Source organism: Pterocles gutturalis, unplaced genomic scaffold (assembly GCF_000699245.1).
Source record: "Pterocles gutturalis isolate BGI_N339 unplaced genomic scaffold, ASM69924v1 Scaffold53948, whole genome shotgun sequence".
Taxonomy (NCBI): domain Eukaryota; kingdom Metazoa; phylum Chordata; class Aves; order Pterocliformes; family Pteroclidae; genus Pterocles; species Pterocles gutturalis.
This window is the reverse complement of record NW_010120032.1, coordinates 1-19734: the sequence shown is the minus strand read 5'-3', so window position 1 is coordinate 19734 and position 19734 is coordinate 1. Positions and strand designations below refer to the sequence as shown.

The window sequence follows — 19734 nt, the reverse complement described above, 5'->3', positions numbered from 1 at the left end:
ACTCTGGTATGGTCCAGCTGTGACTTTTATGGTTCTTTCAGAAGCAATTGATTTTGAGGATCCCTAATCCCACTTCACATATTTCAGTAGCCAAAGTTTACCACAGCATTCTGGTATTGATTCAGTTTGAATTAGATTAGTGATACAATCTGTCTGAGTTCGGTAGGTTTGGGGGCTGGTTGTTAATTAAATTTTGTAGATCTGTGTATTAAAGTAGTGGTCACCTGTGCTGGCAGTGAGTGGCTGATGATGAAACTGCAAGAAGAAAACAATGGTCCTCTTAAACTGCAGCATGTTAAAAATAGTGGTAATGTAGAACTAGAGCTTAAAGCAAACGTTTTGCCTTAAAGATTCTTGAAACTTCTTCTCTGGTAAGGAATTATAAAGTCTTATAATTTTCAGTGTCTAAGGAAATGAATAATTGTAATTGGAATAGCTTAGAACCAATTATTTCTATTTAGGATGTGTATTGCTTCTAAATATCTAAAGACCTTAAACTTTTTGCTTTTTAGAACGAATATGCATGAACGAGTGAACAGAACCGAGAGGCAGTTTAAATCTCTCCCAGCTAACCAGCAGAGTCTTCTTCCTCAATTCCTTCCTCACCTTGACAAGATTCGGAAGTGCATTGATCATAATCAAGAGATATTACAGACTATTGTGAATGACTGCGTTCATATGTTTGAAAATAAAGAATATGGAGAAGATGTATGTTAAAATGGACTTTTTTATACTGCAAAATTAGATTCTGTACGCTTTGGGATTTTCTACGTTTGTTTTTCACACCTTTAGGCCTCCAACCTCCTTTCCTTTTGCCTTCTTTATTTTCTCCTTTCTTACTTCCTGTTTGCTTACATTTTCTCACTCTTGTCTTTCACATCTTGTAGAGCTGATGTTTAATAAAACTATTTGCTATTAGACATTGTAGTTACTCTTAAGAAAACTAACTGTGAATCTGGCAAATGACATTTATTGTGAAAAAGCGGTTTTTCACTTCAGAGTTCTAGCTCTACCCTGGTTACATTTTAAAGTTACTTTTTTCAGTTAACGACGTCTGTCTTACTGTAGGTTATTGTATGTTATGGCATTCTAAATCAGTTACAATTTTAGATAGGCCAAGTAGTTTTAATGTTATCATCTATAAAAACTTTTTCACTGCTTACCTGCTTTTTCAGTGTGGCATCTCAAAAAATTGCACTCAGACTGGCAGAGATGGAAACTGAAGTCCTTTTTTGGTATCTGCAGGCAAGGTACAGTAATGGGCAGCTCTAATGTGAGCTTGTCAGTGTTGCCTCATCAGTACCTAAAGGGATCCTCTTCTTAGGGTAAGCAGTTCAGCCTCTGCACTAGCTAAGCCATGGTCCTTTCATGAATAGGGACTACCAATTGTGCTCTGCTATGCCATACTACATATCGTTTTTTTGATGTGGAACCTGGTCTCTTAGGTACCAAACTGAGACCAGCAAACTCAAATTGTTTAGGATTCTAAGTTGGATTTGACTCTGGTCCCAGGAGTGAAAGGCGAGTGGTTTGTCAGCTAAACTCCCAACAGCCCTTATAGCATGGCTTTTGTCTGTTTATAATTTTTTTTTTCCAAGACTAGAGATACTTGGTACATTTTCCACTAACTTTTTTTTTTCCCCTTCACTTTAACCAGGAAAGAGGGAAGATTACACCAGCTTCAACATTTGACATGGATAAATTAAAATCCACTTTGAAACAGTTTGTGAGAGACTGGAGTGAAGAGGGAAAGCCTGAGAGAGATTCCTGCTACCAGCCAATCATTAGTGAAATTGTAAAGAACTTTCCAAAAGAAAGATGGTAATAGTGTTTTAAGACTTATTTTTATGTGGGCATACTTTGTTGCATGAATCTAACAAAGATTTTATGGAGTACTGAAAAGCTTGGATTTAAAAGTATAGAAATTTCTGTAAATGCAATGGAATTTATTTTTTAATCAAGAAAGTTTTTGTTTCTCATACAAGGTGTTGGAAAAGAGCATAATCCTAAACTTCACAGAGGAATACCAGGTAGACCAAAAATATTCCTTTTTCCCTGTGGCTTGATGTAATGGGGTGTCTGTTAACTTTTCAAGTAAGAGACCTCAGGAGGTTGTGAAGCTAACTCAGTTGTGCTCAGTGAGGTAAAGTTTGCAGATTTGCAAATTCTGAGTGTGTGCTGCAGATAAAAGGAAGGACCCTTTGTGACAGCAGCAAATATAAGTATTGTCCTTCATGGTGGAAGGAGAAAGGAAGGAAGAAGGCTCATAACCTCTAGTGCGGTTTTATTGCACTAAGAATTTACCGTGCAAATACTGAATTCTAACCTTTGTTTCAGGCAGATGGTACAAGGCAAGTCTTAAAGCTTTGCTGCATGTGTAAAGGTGGCTTTGTAACTGCATTGGCTTATTAACACCAACAAAATGGTAATTGGTGTGGGGTTTTTTTAAGTGACTTTAAGTACAAGTATACTGGTAGAATCTCAGAAGATAGTACTAGTGTGAGAATTCTGTGTCTATTGGTTCTGCCTTGTAGTCAGCCCCGTCATCATACATTTCAGTTTAAACCCAACACTCTTATAATGGAAAAATTTGTGAACTTTGTGCTCGTATATGTAAAAGGTCAGAACTTGGGTTTGATATAGCTCGGTGTTACTGTGGGTTTTCTTCTTTCTCAGTAATTGCTAATAATGCACTTGTACCAATTTGAGATTATCTTCCACTAGTCGTCTTTTAATTTTCATTAATAAAGACTGTCAGTGGCGGCAGAACATGGAGTGGATATGGTTGATTTGTCTTTTGCCTTGGGCTAACGTATCTCAGGGTGGATGCATCACTAAAGATATTTTATCTGAAGGTGAACTTTCTGCAATATGCTTTTAGTGGTATAGTGCCCTACATAAGATAAAAATGAGCAGATATGTAGGAAAAGACATAGTTTTGAAAGTAATCATTCTAATCTTCAAGACGGCTCACAGAGAACGAGATGAACTGCTAGCTTTTAAAGCATTTTGGTTTTGGGAGAGGTAACTTATGTATAGTCTTGGAGATATGTGACTGAAGTTGGAAATTCTTGACTTTTACATTTGTCATCAATGAACTCTATTTCAAAACCTCCAGTTGGCATTAGGAAGCAACATGTGGTAACAGATTGAATCTGAAGTTGATAGCTTTGTGCCTCTTTGCTAGGACTTCTGGTGGTTGTTGTTGTTGTCAAACACAACTAATGTGGCAGTGCTTCTGTCCCTGTTGTGATGGCTCTGAAATACCAGTTAGGTTTTTTTTGTCTCTCTCAAACCACAACACAGAGAAATCTCAAAATGTCACTGTATAGATAAACATCTCTACTACAAGTTTGAGTTTGTCAAATAAAACGTTTTTATTTATAAAATATGTATTACCTATGTACCTATTTAAAAGTTTAATATTCATTATTATTATAGAGGTGTAGTAGCGCTTACATAAAACCTTTTCTGTGTTCACTTATGGTTACTTACTGTGATCAGCTTGCTGTTTTTCCTAGTGACCAGAGGCTCACCTACTCAGATGTACTTATCTCTGGGGGAAGAAGCAGAGTTGTTCAGAAGGGCTTGTTCTTTTTGTGTCTTAACTGGCAGTGCCACCTCACGCTTGTGAAAGAAGTAACTTCCCTGGCAGAGCAAGCTGGCTGGTCAGTCTGGTTCCTTTTTTATGGTTTTGGACAGGAGCAGTTGTTTCAGTTTGAAGGGATGGACGGGGCCTGAGCTGACCATAGTGAGGTTGGTTTGGCTTTTGTGTGTAGTGGGCGCAAAGTGCGTTTCCTCTGGAGAAGACTGTCTGCGGGCACTAATGCGGGAACACAGCCTGTATATGGAACCTCAGAATGCAGCTTTGCATTTCTTTGTAGCACAGAGTGTTGAAGTCTCCTGAGATGATGAAATGAAAGTGCTAGAGAAAAAGTGTGTTGTTGGCACTGGGAGATGGAAACAGCTTTGTCTAGATGTATTTTACATTGAAAATGATGTAGAAATAAATATTTTAAATTTGCAACTGTCAGTATGAGTCACCTTTTACTTTTTATGGCTTCAATGGAATTGTACATGCAGTTTCTAGTTAATGTTATTTATTAACATTATTGATTTTATTATGTGTTGGAATCATGTGAAAAAGGAGTTTACACTTTTGAGATTATCAAGTATGTTTCTCTCCATGCATGGACATGTTGTGTTGTTGCTTTTCATGAGATTGGCCTGTATTGGTTCAGTTGGTATGCAAAGAATAGGAAAAGAAGTGCTAAAGTTCTTCATATGCTTGCTTTTCTGGGATGTAGAAGAAGTACAAGCAATGGTTGAAAGCAGCTGTAAGTCAGTGTTGTGAGTAGGTGCTACTGTTATCTTGTGTTTCAGTCCAATCTTCTGACAAGACTCTAATCTAAAAATAGAATAGGAAAAGCTGTTTCTGCCTCACATTTATCTTGAGAAGTAATTCCTTCTTTCTGCTTAGCACCTTAACACAGAATATGTTAGTAGGATCAACAAAGCAGTTTTAAGTAAAGTCCCAGGAGGTAAGGTCTTCCTGGTGAGCTGATAATTCCTGTATTATTCACATTGGAATTTGTTTTTCAGCTCACGGGGTCTCTATAATATTGTCTACCTTTTGATGAAGCCATTTGATTTTCTTGAATTTCTTGGATCTGAATTAATCATGATCACTACTTTCTGTAGGAGAAAATAGTAAAACATACATTTTTGTTTCCTGACAGATTGTGTTAATTGAAGCATTTTTATGGGGAAACTTTAAGTTGAAAATCTAAATAGGCATACTTATTTTTTTCTAATTCCCCTTTCCTTTTGTCTTCATTTTATTTCCCTTCTACTCTTACCCTTCTGATTATGTGAAAAGATGGAGAGATCATCAGCTTTTTGTACAAAATGAACCAAATAAATAGTTAACCTTTTAATTATTATTCTGTGACCAAGAACAGTAAGATTAGGTATTTTCTCTAGAGTTTTATTTAACTTGGCCTCTGGAACCACCTATAACTTGAAATTTAAATCTATCGTGCTTTCCAGCAGTTGGTTGCATTTTCCAAGATGCTGGCAGCACAGCCCAAAAGAAGCTACTAGTGCTTGGTTTCCTTTTTGTTTGAAAAACATAGCTTATTAGTCCTAAGGCTGGGCTTGGCTATACTTCTTGCATGCACTCAGTCACATTTATGGTGGTAATAAAACTTCTGCTTTATAGGAATGTCATTTAACTTTATATAAAATGCATCTGTCCTTGCAGGGTTTTTAATATCATCAAAATTCCTGCTTAGCTTAAACGTTGCTTTAAATGCTTTACATTTAAGAGCAAACTATGTCTTTAGTGTTATAGCATTCCACTGAAGACTTTACAGGTCTTTACATGGAAGTATGTAAACCTCAGCTGCTGAGTTTGCAGAGAAACTGCTCTTCAAATGATCATGCTTTTTAGTTATCTCTGTTATTTTATTTAAAAAGTAGTTATATTAAAAAAAACCCTCAAAATACGATTACAGTAAAATAATGCAAAATACTGTACAGAGAATTGGATCTTTTCACCGTTTAAATTTACAAGCATTAGAGAGAAAATGACGAATGAAGGAGTCCCACAGTGTGATTCTATGCTGATGTTTCCACTGATCTTCTGTGTATGGGCTGTGTATTTGTTATCACTTATTATAATGAGCTAACATTGAATTGTAGTGTTTTGTTTATGAAAATGAGGTTTGTGTTTGATCACACACACTAATTGTTCTTCTGCTGAACTTCAGTTTACCCTTTCGGCACAATCTTTTTTTTTGTTAAAGCACAGTAGGCATAAAATAAGAAGCCTCTATTTTCGTCATGTATAATTTTTCTCTTAAAAAAAAAAGATACCAAGTTAAAGTCTTCATTAATGGCATTCAATTTCTGAAAGCTGAAAATAGATCATATGGCAAAATGCAGTACAATAATGCCATGACAGATTTTAGTTGTTTCTGATACTTCTCCACTGCCTTTTTAAGAGACTTCTGTGGTTTCAGTAGTTGAGCTGAACAGTACCATGCAGCCCTCTTCCCTGCTTTTTGGCAAGCCTCCTCTCCCCACACCTGTCAGGTTAATAGGCCAATGTTTCTTCTCTATTGCCCCACAGGTTTTTAATGGATACTTGTTGGTGTTCCTAACTAATGCTAGGTCACTGTCGTATAGATCCTGCTACTGCTGGCTAGTTTAAAGCTAGTTTCATGGTGGATAACCTTGAACTATTATCAGTTATCACAGTTTAAGATTTTTTGTAATTGTCTTTGCTACTGCTGCGATTACATATCTACCAAAAGAAAGCAGGTTTTTCTAGCCTCCTAAATCATCTTGTGACTCTTTAGCCATTAAAAAAGCTGTTTCTGTGCAATTAAAATTGTTTTAATTATTCAGAAATTGGCATAATGTAGTGCACTGAAGGGCTCCCAGTACCACTGCTTTTGTACCTTATTTTTTTTGAAATTCATCAGCAGTTTGTCTCAGTTCCTTTTAAGTCTTGAAAAGGAAGAGGTACTTGAGCCATTGAACCGTTTTGGAAGGCTAGTGTCACTGTTAGTGGACTCAGATTTGATTATTTTGTATTCTGTTAGTTATGCTCTGTGTGCTGCAATGAAGTTGGTGGCCAGCACTAGACCATTACAAGCAACTTAAAATCAACTCACTTGCCTGTTAGAGGCTTTATCTTGTTTTAGGATGAATAAAGGTTCAGATTTCAAAATATGATTACACTTGTGTAGTTCCTTGGTATTAGGTTGTTCTAAGAAAAGTGTTGTTTCTAATCAATGTGTGGTAATCTTTAATGTGGCATAAGGCTTTTCAACCCACTCGTTGTAGAACTGTCCACATTGTAGTGCAAAAATCTGTGTAGAGCTATTCTAAATATGTAATAAAGTTAAATTGTAAGGAAATTAAATAGGTTAGGTTAGAAATATATTTGGAATAACAGTGAATAGATACACCACTACAAATAGTAAAAGCTGCAAGTCTGCATTTTTTTCTAGGTTCTTCATGAAAATGGATTTTCTCCTTCCTTCTGGGTTCCTATTTTCCAAAATTTAATCTTGAGCGAGTAGTGTTCCCCTGAATTAATCTTTTTTTTTTTTTTTTTCAGTAAGGCTTCCTGGTTAGCTTTATTCTGACTTTCCATGTAGGAGAGCAGTAAGAAGAAATGTTGCTTCACAGGATTTCTCTTAAGTAATAGCAAAGTCTTGATTTCCTGCTTCTTGTTAATCAGAAATAGAGAATCTGAAAGTATAATGGAGTAGAAATGAAAATCGGGAATGAGAAAAATTTGATCTTCCATTTGGGAAGCTTCAGTAATTACATTATGAAAAGGCACTGTTAGAACTGGCTTGCTAGTCTGTGTGGCCTTCAGAAAAGAATACTACTTTCTTTTTTTTTGGGTAATAGTCTTCAGAAATCGACTACTTTTCAGAATTTGCATAACTCCTTCACTCATCTTCCTGCTTATGTAGCATGCTAACTCTTTTGAATCCTTTTTGACATCCTGAATTTTTATGTACTCAAAGGCTTTGCATTTTGCTTTCTTTCGTTTTATGTTTGGAAGTGCTGATTGTGGCTTCCTTCATTTAGGTGCATATAAATTAATACACCTGTGTTTTGTTTTTGAATGTGACAGGCAAAAGGGAGGGTAGTCAGACTGTCCACACTTGGTTTTTTGTTATGTGAAATTATGAAGTCTTGTTCATGACTGGAAACTGAAAAAATATTTCTTTTTAGATTAAGTCTTTTCAGTTTGGCATGGGACTGTTTTTGCATTTTGAGTGAAGGTTTGATTACATTGTGATGGAAGTTGAATGGTTAGAATATATATATATATCAACTTTTCTGCCTGAAAGAGGAGAAAATTTTGAGATTCTTAGTTCTTCTATTTATTAGTTGCTGAACTTGGAAGATGGGAGAGGTTTTTCTGGGTATCTCAGTAAACGCACACTGCTGGATGTCTTCTGGTCGTCTTCAACTTCATGCATAGTTATGGGAAGTGAAGGGTTAGCTGTAATGTACTTTGATTTAGGAAATCTTATGTCACTTAATATGCTTGCGTGAAATGAGTGGACAGCTTATTTAAAACCCACAGTTGCTGAGAAGCTAATTACTTAGAGGTTTTTACAGTCTGAATTGCTTATCAGCATATGGAAGTTTTGTTTGCTTTGTGTTTCTGATGTCAAAATACTTGTTTATTTTTCATGCAATGTAACCAAGATTTCTAGAAAATTTACTACTTATCAGTGTGCATCATAGAAAAACAAGTAGTGCTATATGATAATGTATTAATTCAATTCACTTAATGATAATGATAATTCACTTAATGAATTCATTTAATTCACTTAAGAGATTTTTAGCTTGATAACTGTAAAAGTTTTCAAGTAGAAAAATTTTTATGTAATTATGATCTACATTCTGAATGAGGGCTGTATATGTTCTTTTGAGTAATTTTCTGGGAATTACTTTTACTGTACAATTAACCAATCTGATCAGAACTGTCTCAGTTTGCATTTAAAAAGTAAGTCATACAGGAAATACATTTTAGTATCTAGGTGTATGGGAGAAAAAATGTTTGGCCCTCTAAGTTTTGTTAAGAGATATTAGACAAAGACTTAACTGTTATTTTTGTTCTGTTGCAGGGATTTCTCCAAAGTTAATATCCTGGTACCTGGTGCTGGGCTAGGTAGATTGGCGTGGGAAATAGCTATGCTCGGTTATGCTTGCCAAGGAAATGAATGGAGCCTCTTTATGCTCTTTTCTTCTAACTTTGTACTCAACAGGTACATAGCTTATGTTTTACTTGCTGATCAAAACCTAGTGAGGCAAAATTATAAATGAGAAAAACTTGAATAAATAAAACTCAAGAATAGATTTGTAAGTCCGAACACAGGACACACATAACCACTTTTTAGAATGTTTTAATGAAAAAAAAAAAATTGGTGGGATAAATGGGGGAGGGAAGCATTGTATCTGAGTCATTAAAACTGTAGCAGGAAGCATGGCTTTTAAGTTATGAGACTTAAAATCTGTAGATTTTACCACAGAATTTCTGCATAGCCTTGAATAGGTGTTATGATGTATTTTGCATCTGTTTCTGCAAAATGCACACCCATCTCACTTGTGTCAAATATAGACTAGTTAATGTGCACGTGGTACTTAGGGGCGGTGGTTATTAACAGAGGAAACTTGTTAAAGTGTTACACTCTGCACTAAAATTTTATTTCAACATGAAAAACAAAAACTGAAGCACACTGAACCACTTCTTAAGTGAGTCCTGCCACTGAGGAACAGCTAAGGTAATATGGTTAGTAGTTCTACAGTTACGCTAAGGTAGTAAATTTGAATGTAGTAAATTTCACTGTATAGGTTTAGTTTAGAGTTACATTTCTGTATTCGGTATTTTGTCACTTGTATTGGAAATTACTGGTTTCATAATGAACTTGTTAGAGAGGAAAGAAGACAGCAAGTGCAACTGTTCCTTTAGGAAAGAAGGTGGGAAGTCTATGGGTGGGCAACTATGAAAGAGGTCTGGGGAGCTATTTTGTTTTTTGGAGGAGTTGGTACCAAGTTCAGAGAGACGGAATTTGCCAGTTCACTCATTCTTCAATCTGAAATGATACACCTTTGCTGAAAACAGCTCGGCTATTGCCTTATATTCTGTATTATTATCATGTTTTGGAGCCCTGTTTGTGGAGTGATTGTCCACAGTGGAAGCGGACTGTGATAATCTTAAATCTGTCATAGTTTACTGTTCAAAAACAAGAGGAAAACAATGTTTGTTATAGCTGCTGTATGTCTGCTTAAAACTGTAATGGTCAATGTGATGAAAACATAATTGCTAGAGGTTTATTTGTTCTTTTTCTTCCTTTTTTCTTAAATGACTCATCTAGTGGTGAAATTTTGATTACAGTTGAGCTGGTCTAATGCCTTGCAGCTACTGAAAGGAGGTCACATTCTTTTCATCCTTAGCTATACAGTCCTGCTGGCTCTTACTCTCTGGAACTTTTGAAATTATTCAAAGCAGCATAAAACTATTAATTTCCCATCTTTAGGAGCACTGATCAGCTGTCATTGTATTCAGATCTGAAAGTTAACTTCATCCCTAATTACCTCTGACTTTTTTTTTTTGTCTTCCTTAAATAATGAGTCTTCTGCCTATATGTGGAATTCTCCTGAAGATCCATGCTTAATTTACAATAGTAATAATTCTTAGCATCAGATGCTCATGTGGTGTTTCCTATTTATATATTTTGCAAAGAGGTGTATTGCTTTAGACTTGCTAACAGTATTAGGTTTTAGACAGTAAAATGGAGTGTTGCTCAGCTGCTGTAATCTTTATCTTTGCTGGGCAAGTTAACGTGGAACTTCCTTGTTAGCATGGAATAGAATACTGTTAATCTGACTCTGAATTTCAGTCAGTTCGGTTGAAGTCCAGGCATTCCTTTCTGACAGATTTAATTGTGGGATTGGGGTGTCTAATAGAGGTTTTAGGGCCTTTTGGGATCTTTCATTTTAGTCTTAAGTGGTTTTTCTCAGTTAGGCTTCTGAAATGGACATGTTTGCTTTCCTGGAGCTGGAAGAAACAACAATGATCAGTATAAGCTGAAGGTACCAGTTAAGGAAGAGTGGGAAGAAAGAAGGATTTTTGAGATTAATTTTTAACTACACTCATAATTTAATTAATCTTTGTCTTCAGTTGATAAAAGCACAAGGATTTTGCTAACATGGGCTTAGAGTTTGGATCCATCTTCTTTTGCTGACCTTGCTTAATTTTTAGGAAAAGTACTATGTAGAGTGTCAAGCCAGCTACTACAGTGGGCTCTTAGATGTGGTAGAGGGACTTAAGTCTTCTGTATACAGTGGTATCTGCTGATTTTTATGCATGTCAAAAAAACCTTAATTCTCTTAAATGGTGAAATTTTGTTACTGTGAAAAAAGTGTATAGCAGGTTGTGTAGAGAGTGTGTCAAGACATAACTGTGGTCACTAAGTATTTGAAATTAATTAGATGCATTATGTCATTGAGGAAGCTCTAATTTGAAAATTAAGTGACCCTGAAGTCGTTAAACTACAATGGCTCCTGGGCTGCTGCGCAATGGGAAATTGTGCATTTTCTTGAACAGGTGAGGTTCTTGTTGCTGGTGTATTTTTCTAGTGTTTAGATGAATTCTGGATATAATGACAGGTGGCAGAGGTGATCATTGATGTACAGACACACTTCATTTCTTACATGTTTTGGAAGAGCAAGAAATGTGAAAAGCATAATCTGTTTTCCTGCCTTTAGAAGGCATACCAAAATTTTCAGGCAGTCTAAAGCCACAGGACATGTTATTTCCCTTGACATGGGCAAGGAGGGGAAACAACACTAGGGTGGTATCTATGTGGAGGAGGCAGGAACAGCTGTTAGCGGACTTGCTGTTTCCTGCAGCTGGAGATTGAGAGCACCGGGTCAGTAGCCTTGAGTCAACAGCCCTTCGGTAGCAGTAGCCCCACTAGTGAACATTTGAGAAAGTTCAGTTGAAGTAATATAAAATTGTTTTGTGCCCAAGTCAGGGTAGGGTTAGTTTAAAAAAACTTTAATACCAGTAGAATTCACACTAATAATTGTCTAATCTTTACTTTCTGGAAATAATGTAATTTTAGATAAATCTTGACACTTGAGAAGGCTGCTTAATTGTATTTGATGTATTACATCAGGAGTGCATTAGGATGAAAACAGTTAAGCGTTTTACCTTTAAATCAGTAGTCAAGAGGTAAGACCTGCCTATCTTTTCCAGAACTGTCTTTTCGACTTGCTGTTGAGCAGTAAATGCCCCCCTGCCCCTATGGGAAAAAGTGAAGTGCCTCACACTTTGTTAAAGATGTTATGTTCTTATAACACAACTTCTACATCTTTTGTTGGAAGGATGGAATTGTAAAGGACTGCAGTATTTAGTTTTGAAGTATAAATTACTGAAGCTGCAAAGGGAGGTTTTCAAGCTTGAATATAGAGAGGGATTTGTCTTTTGTATTGGGAATTCCTTGTGGAACTGTTCAAAAGTCTACATGAATATACTGTGGACTGGGAAAAAAAACACTGGTGTGTGTTCCCTTATAGCTCAGAAAAAAAAAATCCTTTCTAATCTACTCAGATCGCTTATTTTCTTTACCTTGATTTTGGGGAAATTTTCATTGTTAGAGAAAAACATTCTGAGGATAATACAAATTGGCTGGGAACATATGGAGAATGCTAGAATGGTTAACACCCAACTTTTGTTGGCCAATGGTGGGGGGTTTTTGATGGGGTTTTTTGTTGTTGTTGTGGTGTTTTTTTTTCTTTTTTAAACAAAATAGAAATGCCTTTCTTGAAAAAAATTCTGCCCATGTTATGAGGGCTTTTTCCCCGCTTTTTTTTTTCTTTGCATATATCTGATATTTGTTCATTATAAAGGGCGACAGTTCCTGAGCGCAGTATGCTACTGCTCTAATACAGATTGTTTTTGTATTATTATTTTTACTGATAAAATTAAATATAAATATGACATGAAGAAGGTATTTCAAAGACTTTACCACAGATGCCTCCTATTCACCAGCCAAAAGAGTTCACTTTCTATATCCTGGTAGATTGCTTGCAGTTTATAAAATGTTTAATATGTGTTTTATGGGACAGATGTATCCTCTGTTGTGACTGATAAAAAATGGCTTTTTGTAATTACAAATTGGTTTTACAGGTCTGTGGGAAAAGATGCTTTTTATACTTTAATGCTATTTTTTAATAACTTTTTAAAACAATAGTTAATATAGTTGGTCATGTCAACCCGCAAATTTTATTTTACAAATACATGTTTACTTAGCATAATTGCAGCACTCTGGATGTTACTAACTTAAAATTACATCTAGTGAAAAACCACTATGTTTTGCAAAATGGAATTTTATTTTTTGAAATCAAAAAGCATCCTTTCAGTTAGCATCTGAAAAATGCTTTTGTTGTGCTGTGCTCAAAATCATCTATTATTATGGTTCAGAAAAGACAGAAAAGACTGGGATGAGAACAAATGTTTCCAATAAAATTAATGGAACTAATGTTACTCATTTTGGTTTTTTCTTAAATAGAAAAAAATATGACCCAGGAAGGCTTAGATTTAGTGAGTATACTAAATCACACATTTCCTTAGGCTTACAAAAGAATTCTGTGAATTTTGTTTTCAGTGGAGAAATAAGTCAGGGAAAGTGGGAAAATAAAATTTTAAAATTAAAAAGGGAGTTATTTTGTGTTGATAATTTCTGTGTCAGAGTAAAATTTTTTTCATCAGTTCATAAATAGATGGGCAGTCTGAAGTATTATGAACTAGACAAAACTCCTTTAGAAAACAGGTAGCTTTTGCAATAACTTTATCAACAAAATAATAGATGTTGGTTAAAGTCTTTGACTCCTACATTTCTAGATAATAAATAAGCAATTATTTGGAACTGAATTGTGCTGATTTCCGTATTTTGCAGATGCTCCGAAATTAACTCATGTAAGCTTTATCCCTGGATTCATCAGTTTAGCAATAACAGAAGATCTGCTGATCAGATACGTCCAATTTATTTCCCTGATGTTGATCCTCACAGTCTTCCTTCTGGTTCAAACTTCTCTATGACAGCAGGGGATTTTCAAGAAATTTATTCTGAGTGCAGTGAGTAAATGTAAACTTCTAGACTATCTATGTAACTGTATCTTCAGAGCATTTGTTATGGGACAGTTAACAATTACAAATAGAAGCGAACTGTATCTACAAGCATTGAGCAAAAAGTACTAACTGTAGGAAGACTTTATTATTCCAAATAACCTTTTATTTTCTTCTTAGTTATAAAAAATACGGATACCTAAAAGATCTTTACTGCAGTAGTCTCTTTTAGAGTAAGACACCATAGCAGTATTATGGAAAGGTTTACTTGATTTAGAAAAGTGATGTTACAAAATGAACAATGTAACTAGTCGCTTCTTTAGTGTAAAAAAATAGAAATGAGTGTTTTGTTGTTGTTGTTCCTGTTGTAGAAGCAAACAGTTTCAGCAATAGTAAGTTATAAATGCAGCAAACATACTTATTGACTGTCAATAGTAAATATTTCAGAGGCACATTATGGGGATGATGATTATCAAAGATTGAGACTCTGTCAGTACAAATAACCTTATTTTTTTCTGTGATATCAGGTAAGTTGTGCTGTCCTCGTTGCAGATATGAAGTGATGTTTTATGACTAACCTAATTTTGAATTAATCTGCAGGAAATGAACATTAGTACTTACTCTACTAATGACATTTTCAGGATTTTATCAAGAGTAGCACTTACCCAGTTCTTTTATATGTAGTCTAATATTCTAATATATGCCTATTTAGAAGTTACTATTTTTTCCTTACATAATATTGGTTTATCATCTCAGATATCTATTTTCTGTTTCCACCTTTCTGTCCCAAATAGACCCATAGCAATTTTTCACCAGGATTATATAGCTATTGATCTACCCTTTACTGTGCAGCTAGACTTCCAGATATTTTCTTATAGGAGCCTTCCTTATAATTACTTAATTTTCTGAAAGTTCTGATGCTGGCATAAATTGAAACTTTCAATTTTTTTTATTTACAGAACTTAATTTTTTTACAATTTAAATTATACGTGTTTAGAGAAAAACTGGGAGATTAATGTTTTAAAAGGTAGACTTTGAAAGATTCTGCTTGTTAAATTCACTAGTAAAAAAAACAGCTGGAGAAATATTCAGATACCGAATAAAATGTTCCAAAGCTACGTGATTTGTGAAAGTACATGTTAATGTACAGACTTGTATTGTTCTAGATAGGACCGAATCTCTAGATAGATTGCTCTAGAGAGGCCCAAAATCACTGGGTATTTTTTAGTTTTTTTTTTTTCTAACATTCATCGTAACGATGTTCGTAGAACAGTTGAGTAATAGCACACTTGGGCCTTCATTTATACAAAATGTTATATTTACAATTTACAGGATATGATAGAAATATGTATCATTTTATGTAACATGTATGAACAATTTTATAAAACGTATACATAATAAACATGTATACTATTTTAGAATCTGTATATGCATATACACACATCTATATAAAACTGGAACAGGCTGCCCAGAGAGGTTGTGGAGTCTCCTTCTGTGGAGACATTCAAAGCCTGCCTGGATGCGTTCCTGTGTGATCTGATCTAGGTGTTCCTGCTCCGGCAGGGGGACTGGACTAGATGATCTTTCGAGGTCCCTTCCAATCTCTAACATTCTGTAATTCTGTGATATATAGGTCACACAAACCCAAACTTAACTGTTGTTAACATAAACTGAAATATTTTATTTACTTGTAAATGAAATGAAGAGCCTTCAGTTGTTGTTTGTTGAAGGTACTGCTGAGTGTCTAAAATACTGAAGTTGAATGATGAACAGGGGTAGAAACATTGAAACTAATCCTGTATAATTTGCTCTTTTTATGCAGATACATGGGACTGCATAGCAACTTGCTTTTTCATAGATACAGCACATAACGTTATTGATTACATTGATACTATATGGAAAATACTGAAGCCTGGAGGAATATGGATAAATGTAGGCAAGTGTGACCAACTTCTCTTCCCGCTAGCCCTGACTTACGTTTGATCACATAATAGGCATCTAGAACTTGAAAAAAGTTGTGGGGATGACTGTGTCTGTGCTGAAAACTCAGTAGAGCTAGAAACATCTACAGCTTGAAAATTATCTCAGATGCGTTCAGAATACGTCCAGATGTTTGCTAGTTACAGTCAAGTCAACACCATGTGATTTTTACGTAGAGAATTAAATCTTCCCCGTGGCAAGTTTTGCTTTAATGCATCAAATACTTGTTATGTGACAAATGTAGTGTCCTGTATTATTTTTTGCCATTTTTTCTAACAAAATAGAACTTGTTATGTGTGTAAATACATCTTTGCCTTTTTTTTTTCTTAATCTGTTTTCTAATTTGTACTGTGCATCTAAGCAGAAGTTTTGGGAATGAGATTGATGTATGCCTTGGCTCAAAAGAAGAGAGACTTAAATTAAGTCTCTCCCATGGTGAAGGAGTGGCAGACAAAACCGAGGAGTTAAACTAAACATTTATAACATGTTTAATATATAGTAGAAACTGGGCAGTCACTTGTCAGTCAGTCACTACACCAGCCCTGGCCAGTCCCAGAGCGGAAGCAGAGTTCCTGAGTAGGCTGCAGCACGTCCTGCCTTCTGTTCTGTAGAGACACCAGTGATGATAGACTGAAGAAATTTTAAGATACAGAAAGCACAACATAGTAGGAAATGAGACTTCATTGTTGAATAAGCATCTGAAATAATCTGTTTTCATTTTGTGTCGATTCTGAATCTTGTTATAAAAAATCATATTTGAGTGGTAGAAATATGTTCTTTTGTCTGTGTTAGAATGTGTGAGTCTGGTTATAAGCATTCTTTGCACTTTCAGCATGTGCTTTTGATTTTTAAAACATTTTTGTCTTTTCAGTAGCCGTTTCCATTGTATCTTTTTACTCTAGGTCCTCTCCTTTACCACTTTGAAAACTTGGGAAATGAACTTTCTATAGAATTAAGCTATGAGGATATAAAAAATGTGATACTACAATATGGGTTCCATATAGAGGTAAGAAGAAGCTGCAATGTGTAGTATTGGTCTAATAAACCTTTACCTTAAATTTAGTTCAACATAATGGCATATACAAATAACTTCTAGGAGAATTACATGTTTTTTATTCTTTTAAAAAGTGTATATAGATGGGCCTTGAAATCTAGTAAATATATAGCAATTTCTGTCTTAAGATAAACTTGTACAGTTCTTGTAGAGAAGGTGTTCTGAAAACTGATGCTTTTTTCAGGTGGAGAAAGAATCTGTACTGTCAACTTACACTGTGAATGAACTCTCCATGATGAAATACTACTATGAATGTGTGTTGTTTGTGGTGAGAAAACCAGAATAGAAGTGGTCTGAATGAGTTAATCAGAAAAAAATCCTGGCTTGAAAGCTAGAAATTAGAAAAAAACAGACTGGGTGATGTCTGGACACAACCTCAAATCAGTGGTGCCTTCTTATTCCTAATAGGATTTAGATAATGTCTATTTTCTTAATCTCTGTTGCTCTCCAGGCGTGTACTATTCCATGCATATTTGTAATATACTTGTGAAAGTGGAGGACGAAATGTTCACATATGCTGTCTTTGTGCTTTGGAATGCATTAAAAATAAAAGCAAAAATGTTTTATTGAGAATAAAATTTGATGTTTGGCATAACCAGGCTAATTCTCTGCATATGCTGCCTCGTTTTTCATAGATTTATGATTTTCTTTTTTGTTACCTTCTGACCTTAGGAATGCATAGAGGTGCTTACTGTACTAGCTGTGTCACATTTAGAGAAGTATTTCTAGACATAAATTACGAAGTTGGAAAGTGGTAAAATTATTCTTGATAGATAAAATAACCATCAGAACTGGTACAGCATTTTCTGATTATTATTCAAATGCTAATCTTTGACTGTACCACTGTTCACAATTTAATCAAAACAAACCTATAAGAAATTTGAAATACTGTATGCAAGCAGAGTACTGAATGAAGAGAAAGCAGCATGTGGCAGAGAAGCAGTATGTTAACCTTAGTTCAGGAACAACACTAATTCAGCTCTTACCTTTATTTTAAAGTTCATAACATAGCTGAGTTATGCGTGACAGGTGTAGGTAGTGCAACAGAAAAATCCCTGTTTCTCAAAGGGAAAAAAAAAGTTGCATGTCAATAATATGTCCTGTAACCTAATCATCTCTGCCTGAGTCACCATATGCAGGCCAGTTGGTAGACAATTTCCTTGTAACTTCAGGGCCTTTACCTGTGTGACTTAGTGATTTCTTGGTTCCTTAATTTTTTTTTCCTGGCAGATGTGGCTTAGTCAAATATTTAATCTGCAAGTTATGATACTGTACAAGAGGTTTCTAAGTGACAGAAGATGTACATAAAAAAACATGAATTAGTAATCACTGCTGAGAGGCGGTGTCATGTTGACCATTTTGTTTTCTTACTGGTTACCTTAAATACCATTTTAATCCAATTTCAAAAATTTATTTAAAATACAAAAACATTCTGATAAGGTATCCAGGGGATTTTCATATTTTGTCATAATGGCACTGGACAGTAGGTTATTTTCCATTATTTCTAGTCCCTTTTTTCATGGTGATGTCCTAATTGCATCTCAATAGATCTGTTACTGGCTTTTGTATTTTTCCCATTAAGGCCAGTAATTTGTTCCTTTGTTTCTAAACTGAAAGTCTGCAAGGAGGGAATACAGGAACTTCTTTTCTATAGTTTCAACACTGCATAAGGGAAGTGCGTGCCTGGGGATGTTTCAGTACTGCACCTCTTCTCAGAATGTTTGTTGAGAATAAGGTTTCTTGTATACAGCAGTTTTCAATTAGAGCTTTGCTTAAACTTAGTCTTATTTGAACTGTCTCTTCTTCCTAAAAGTGCACCACCAAGATTTAGCTCCCACTGTAAATGAACTGTCAAAGTTCTACCGTGCTCCAAGAAAAATGTGTTTAAAGCTGAAACACTGACATTGCAACAAGTAGATAAAAAGTAAAAGCACTTGCACATCTAAAAAAAAAGGTTGTTTTAATTTCCTTATTGTACTATATACTTTAGTTTTTGAGGGGTTTTGTGTTTCTTTGCTTTCATTAAGGTTTTTTTTTTTCCTTAGATATGATTAGTATTTAACTTAATTTTTAAACACCTTGAAATAAGACAGGGTTAAGTAAATGTCAGTTATGCCATTGCTGAGTAGCATGTATATATGTATCTGTAATATTGCCCGGTTTCTACCCGGTCTGTAGTTACACTTGAAATGTGGTGGTCGTCTTCTCCGCAGATAGGCGATTGAACACTTGCTTGCTGGTTGAGTGTCACTATCCTTGTTCTGATAGTTTTGTTCTTTGCCACCCCACCATGTCACAAGTGCCATTTTTTGTTGTTGTTTTTGGAAAATGTTTTTCTTTACTTATGTCAGGTATACAGTGATGTGCTTCTATTTCTAATCCAGAAAATGCCAGTTTTCTCCAATGTTCTCCTTTTAAATTACAGCAGTCGCATTAAGAGTTGGAAGCAGAATAATCTTATGAATAAGCTGTATGAGTGTGTGGTGTTTTCCCTGCAGCCCTATTTATGAGTTCTTAAAATCTACCACATGTATTTTTATGCACGGGGATAACTGTTATTGAATGTGATCACATTTATGTTTCCAGTTGTATACATGGGGGGAAAAATGCTTAAGGTGTTTATCGGCAGAAGCCAAGGCTGTGTACTTTAGGTCCCTATTAAACTGTGCGTGGTATTGGGTGTACAATGAAATGCTGCCTGATCTTCTGTGTGATACTTCTTTGTATGGAGTAAGTTCTGATAAATGTAAAGTGTCCTGCATTTTTATTTATATGTAGCACTCTCTAAGATCAGTTATGAAGGCAAGAAGGGGAAGTTTCATGCCTCTGTGTGAGCTTCCCCGCTTTCTCGATGCATGTAACGGACTCCATTTCTCTTGGATATTAAAGTTTGCAGTATGGCTTGACGTCGCTGCTGTTTGAGTTTGTCCTTTACCGCTGGGTACGTTCCCTTGTTGGCGGCTTGTTCGCTGCCTCTTTCCGTGACCCTCCGCCGCGCGCGGCAGCGTCTGCACTCCGCGGCCGGGCC

At 35.4% G+C, this 19734-nt stretch overlaps 1 protein-coding gene across 1 annotated transcript; it reads left to right on the top strand.

The window, feature by feature from the left end:
- Positions 1-504: 504 nt before the first annotated feature.
- LOC104458752 (chromosome unknown open reading frame, human C9orf41) lies at positions 505-17080 on the top strand. The gene is made up of 7 exons (XM_010076720.1): positions 505-708; positions 1658-1821; positions 8664-8804; positions 13503-13681; positions 15495-15608; positions 16555-16658; positions 16891-17080. Exons 1-7 carry the CDS (start codon positions 520-522, stop codon positions 16990-16992), a joined length of 993 nt encoding a protein of 330 aa, XP_010075022.1. The 5' UTR covers positions 505-519; the 3' UTR covers positions 16993-17080.
- The last annotated feature ends 2654 nt before the right edge of the window (positions 17081-19734 follow it).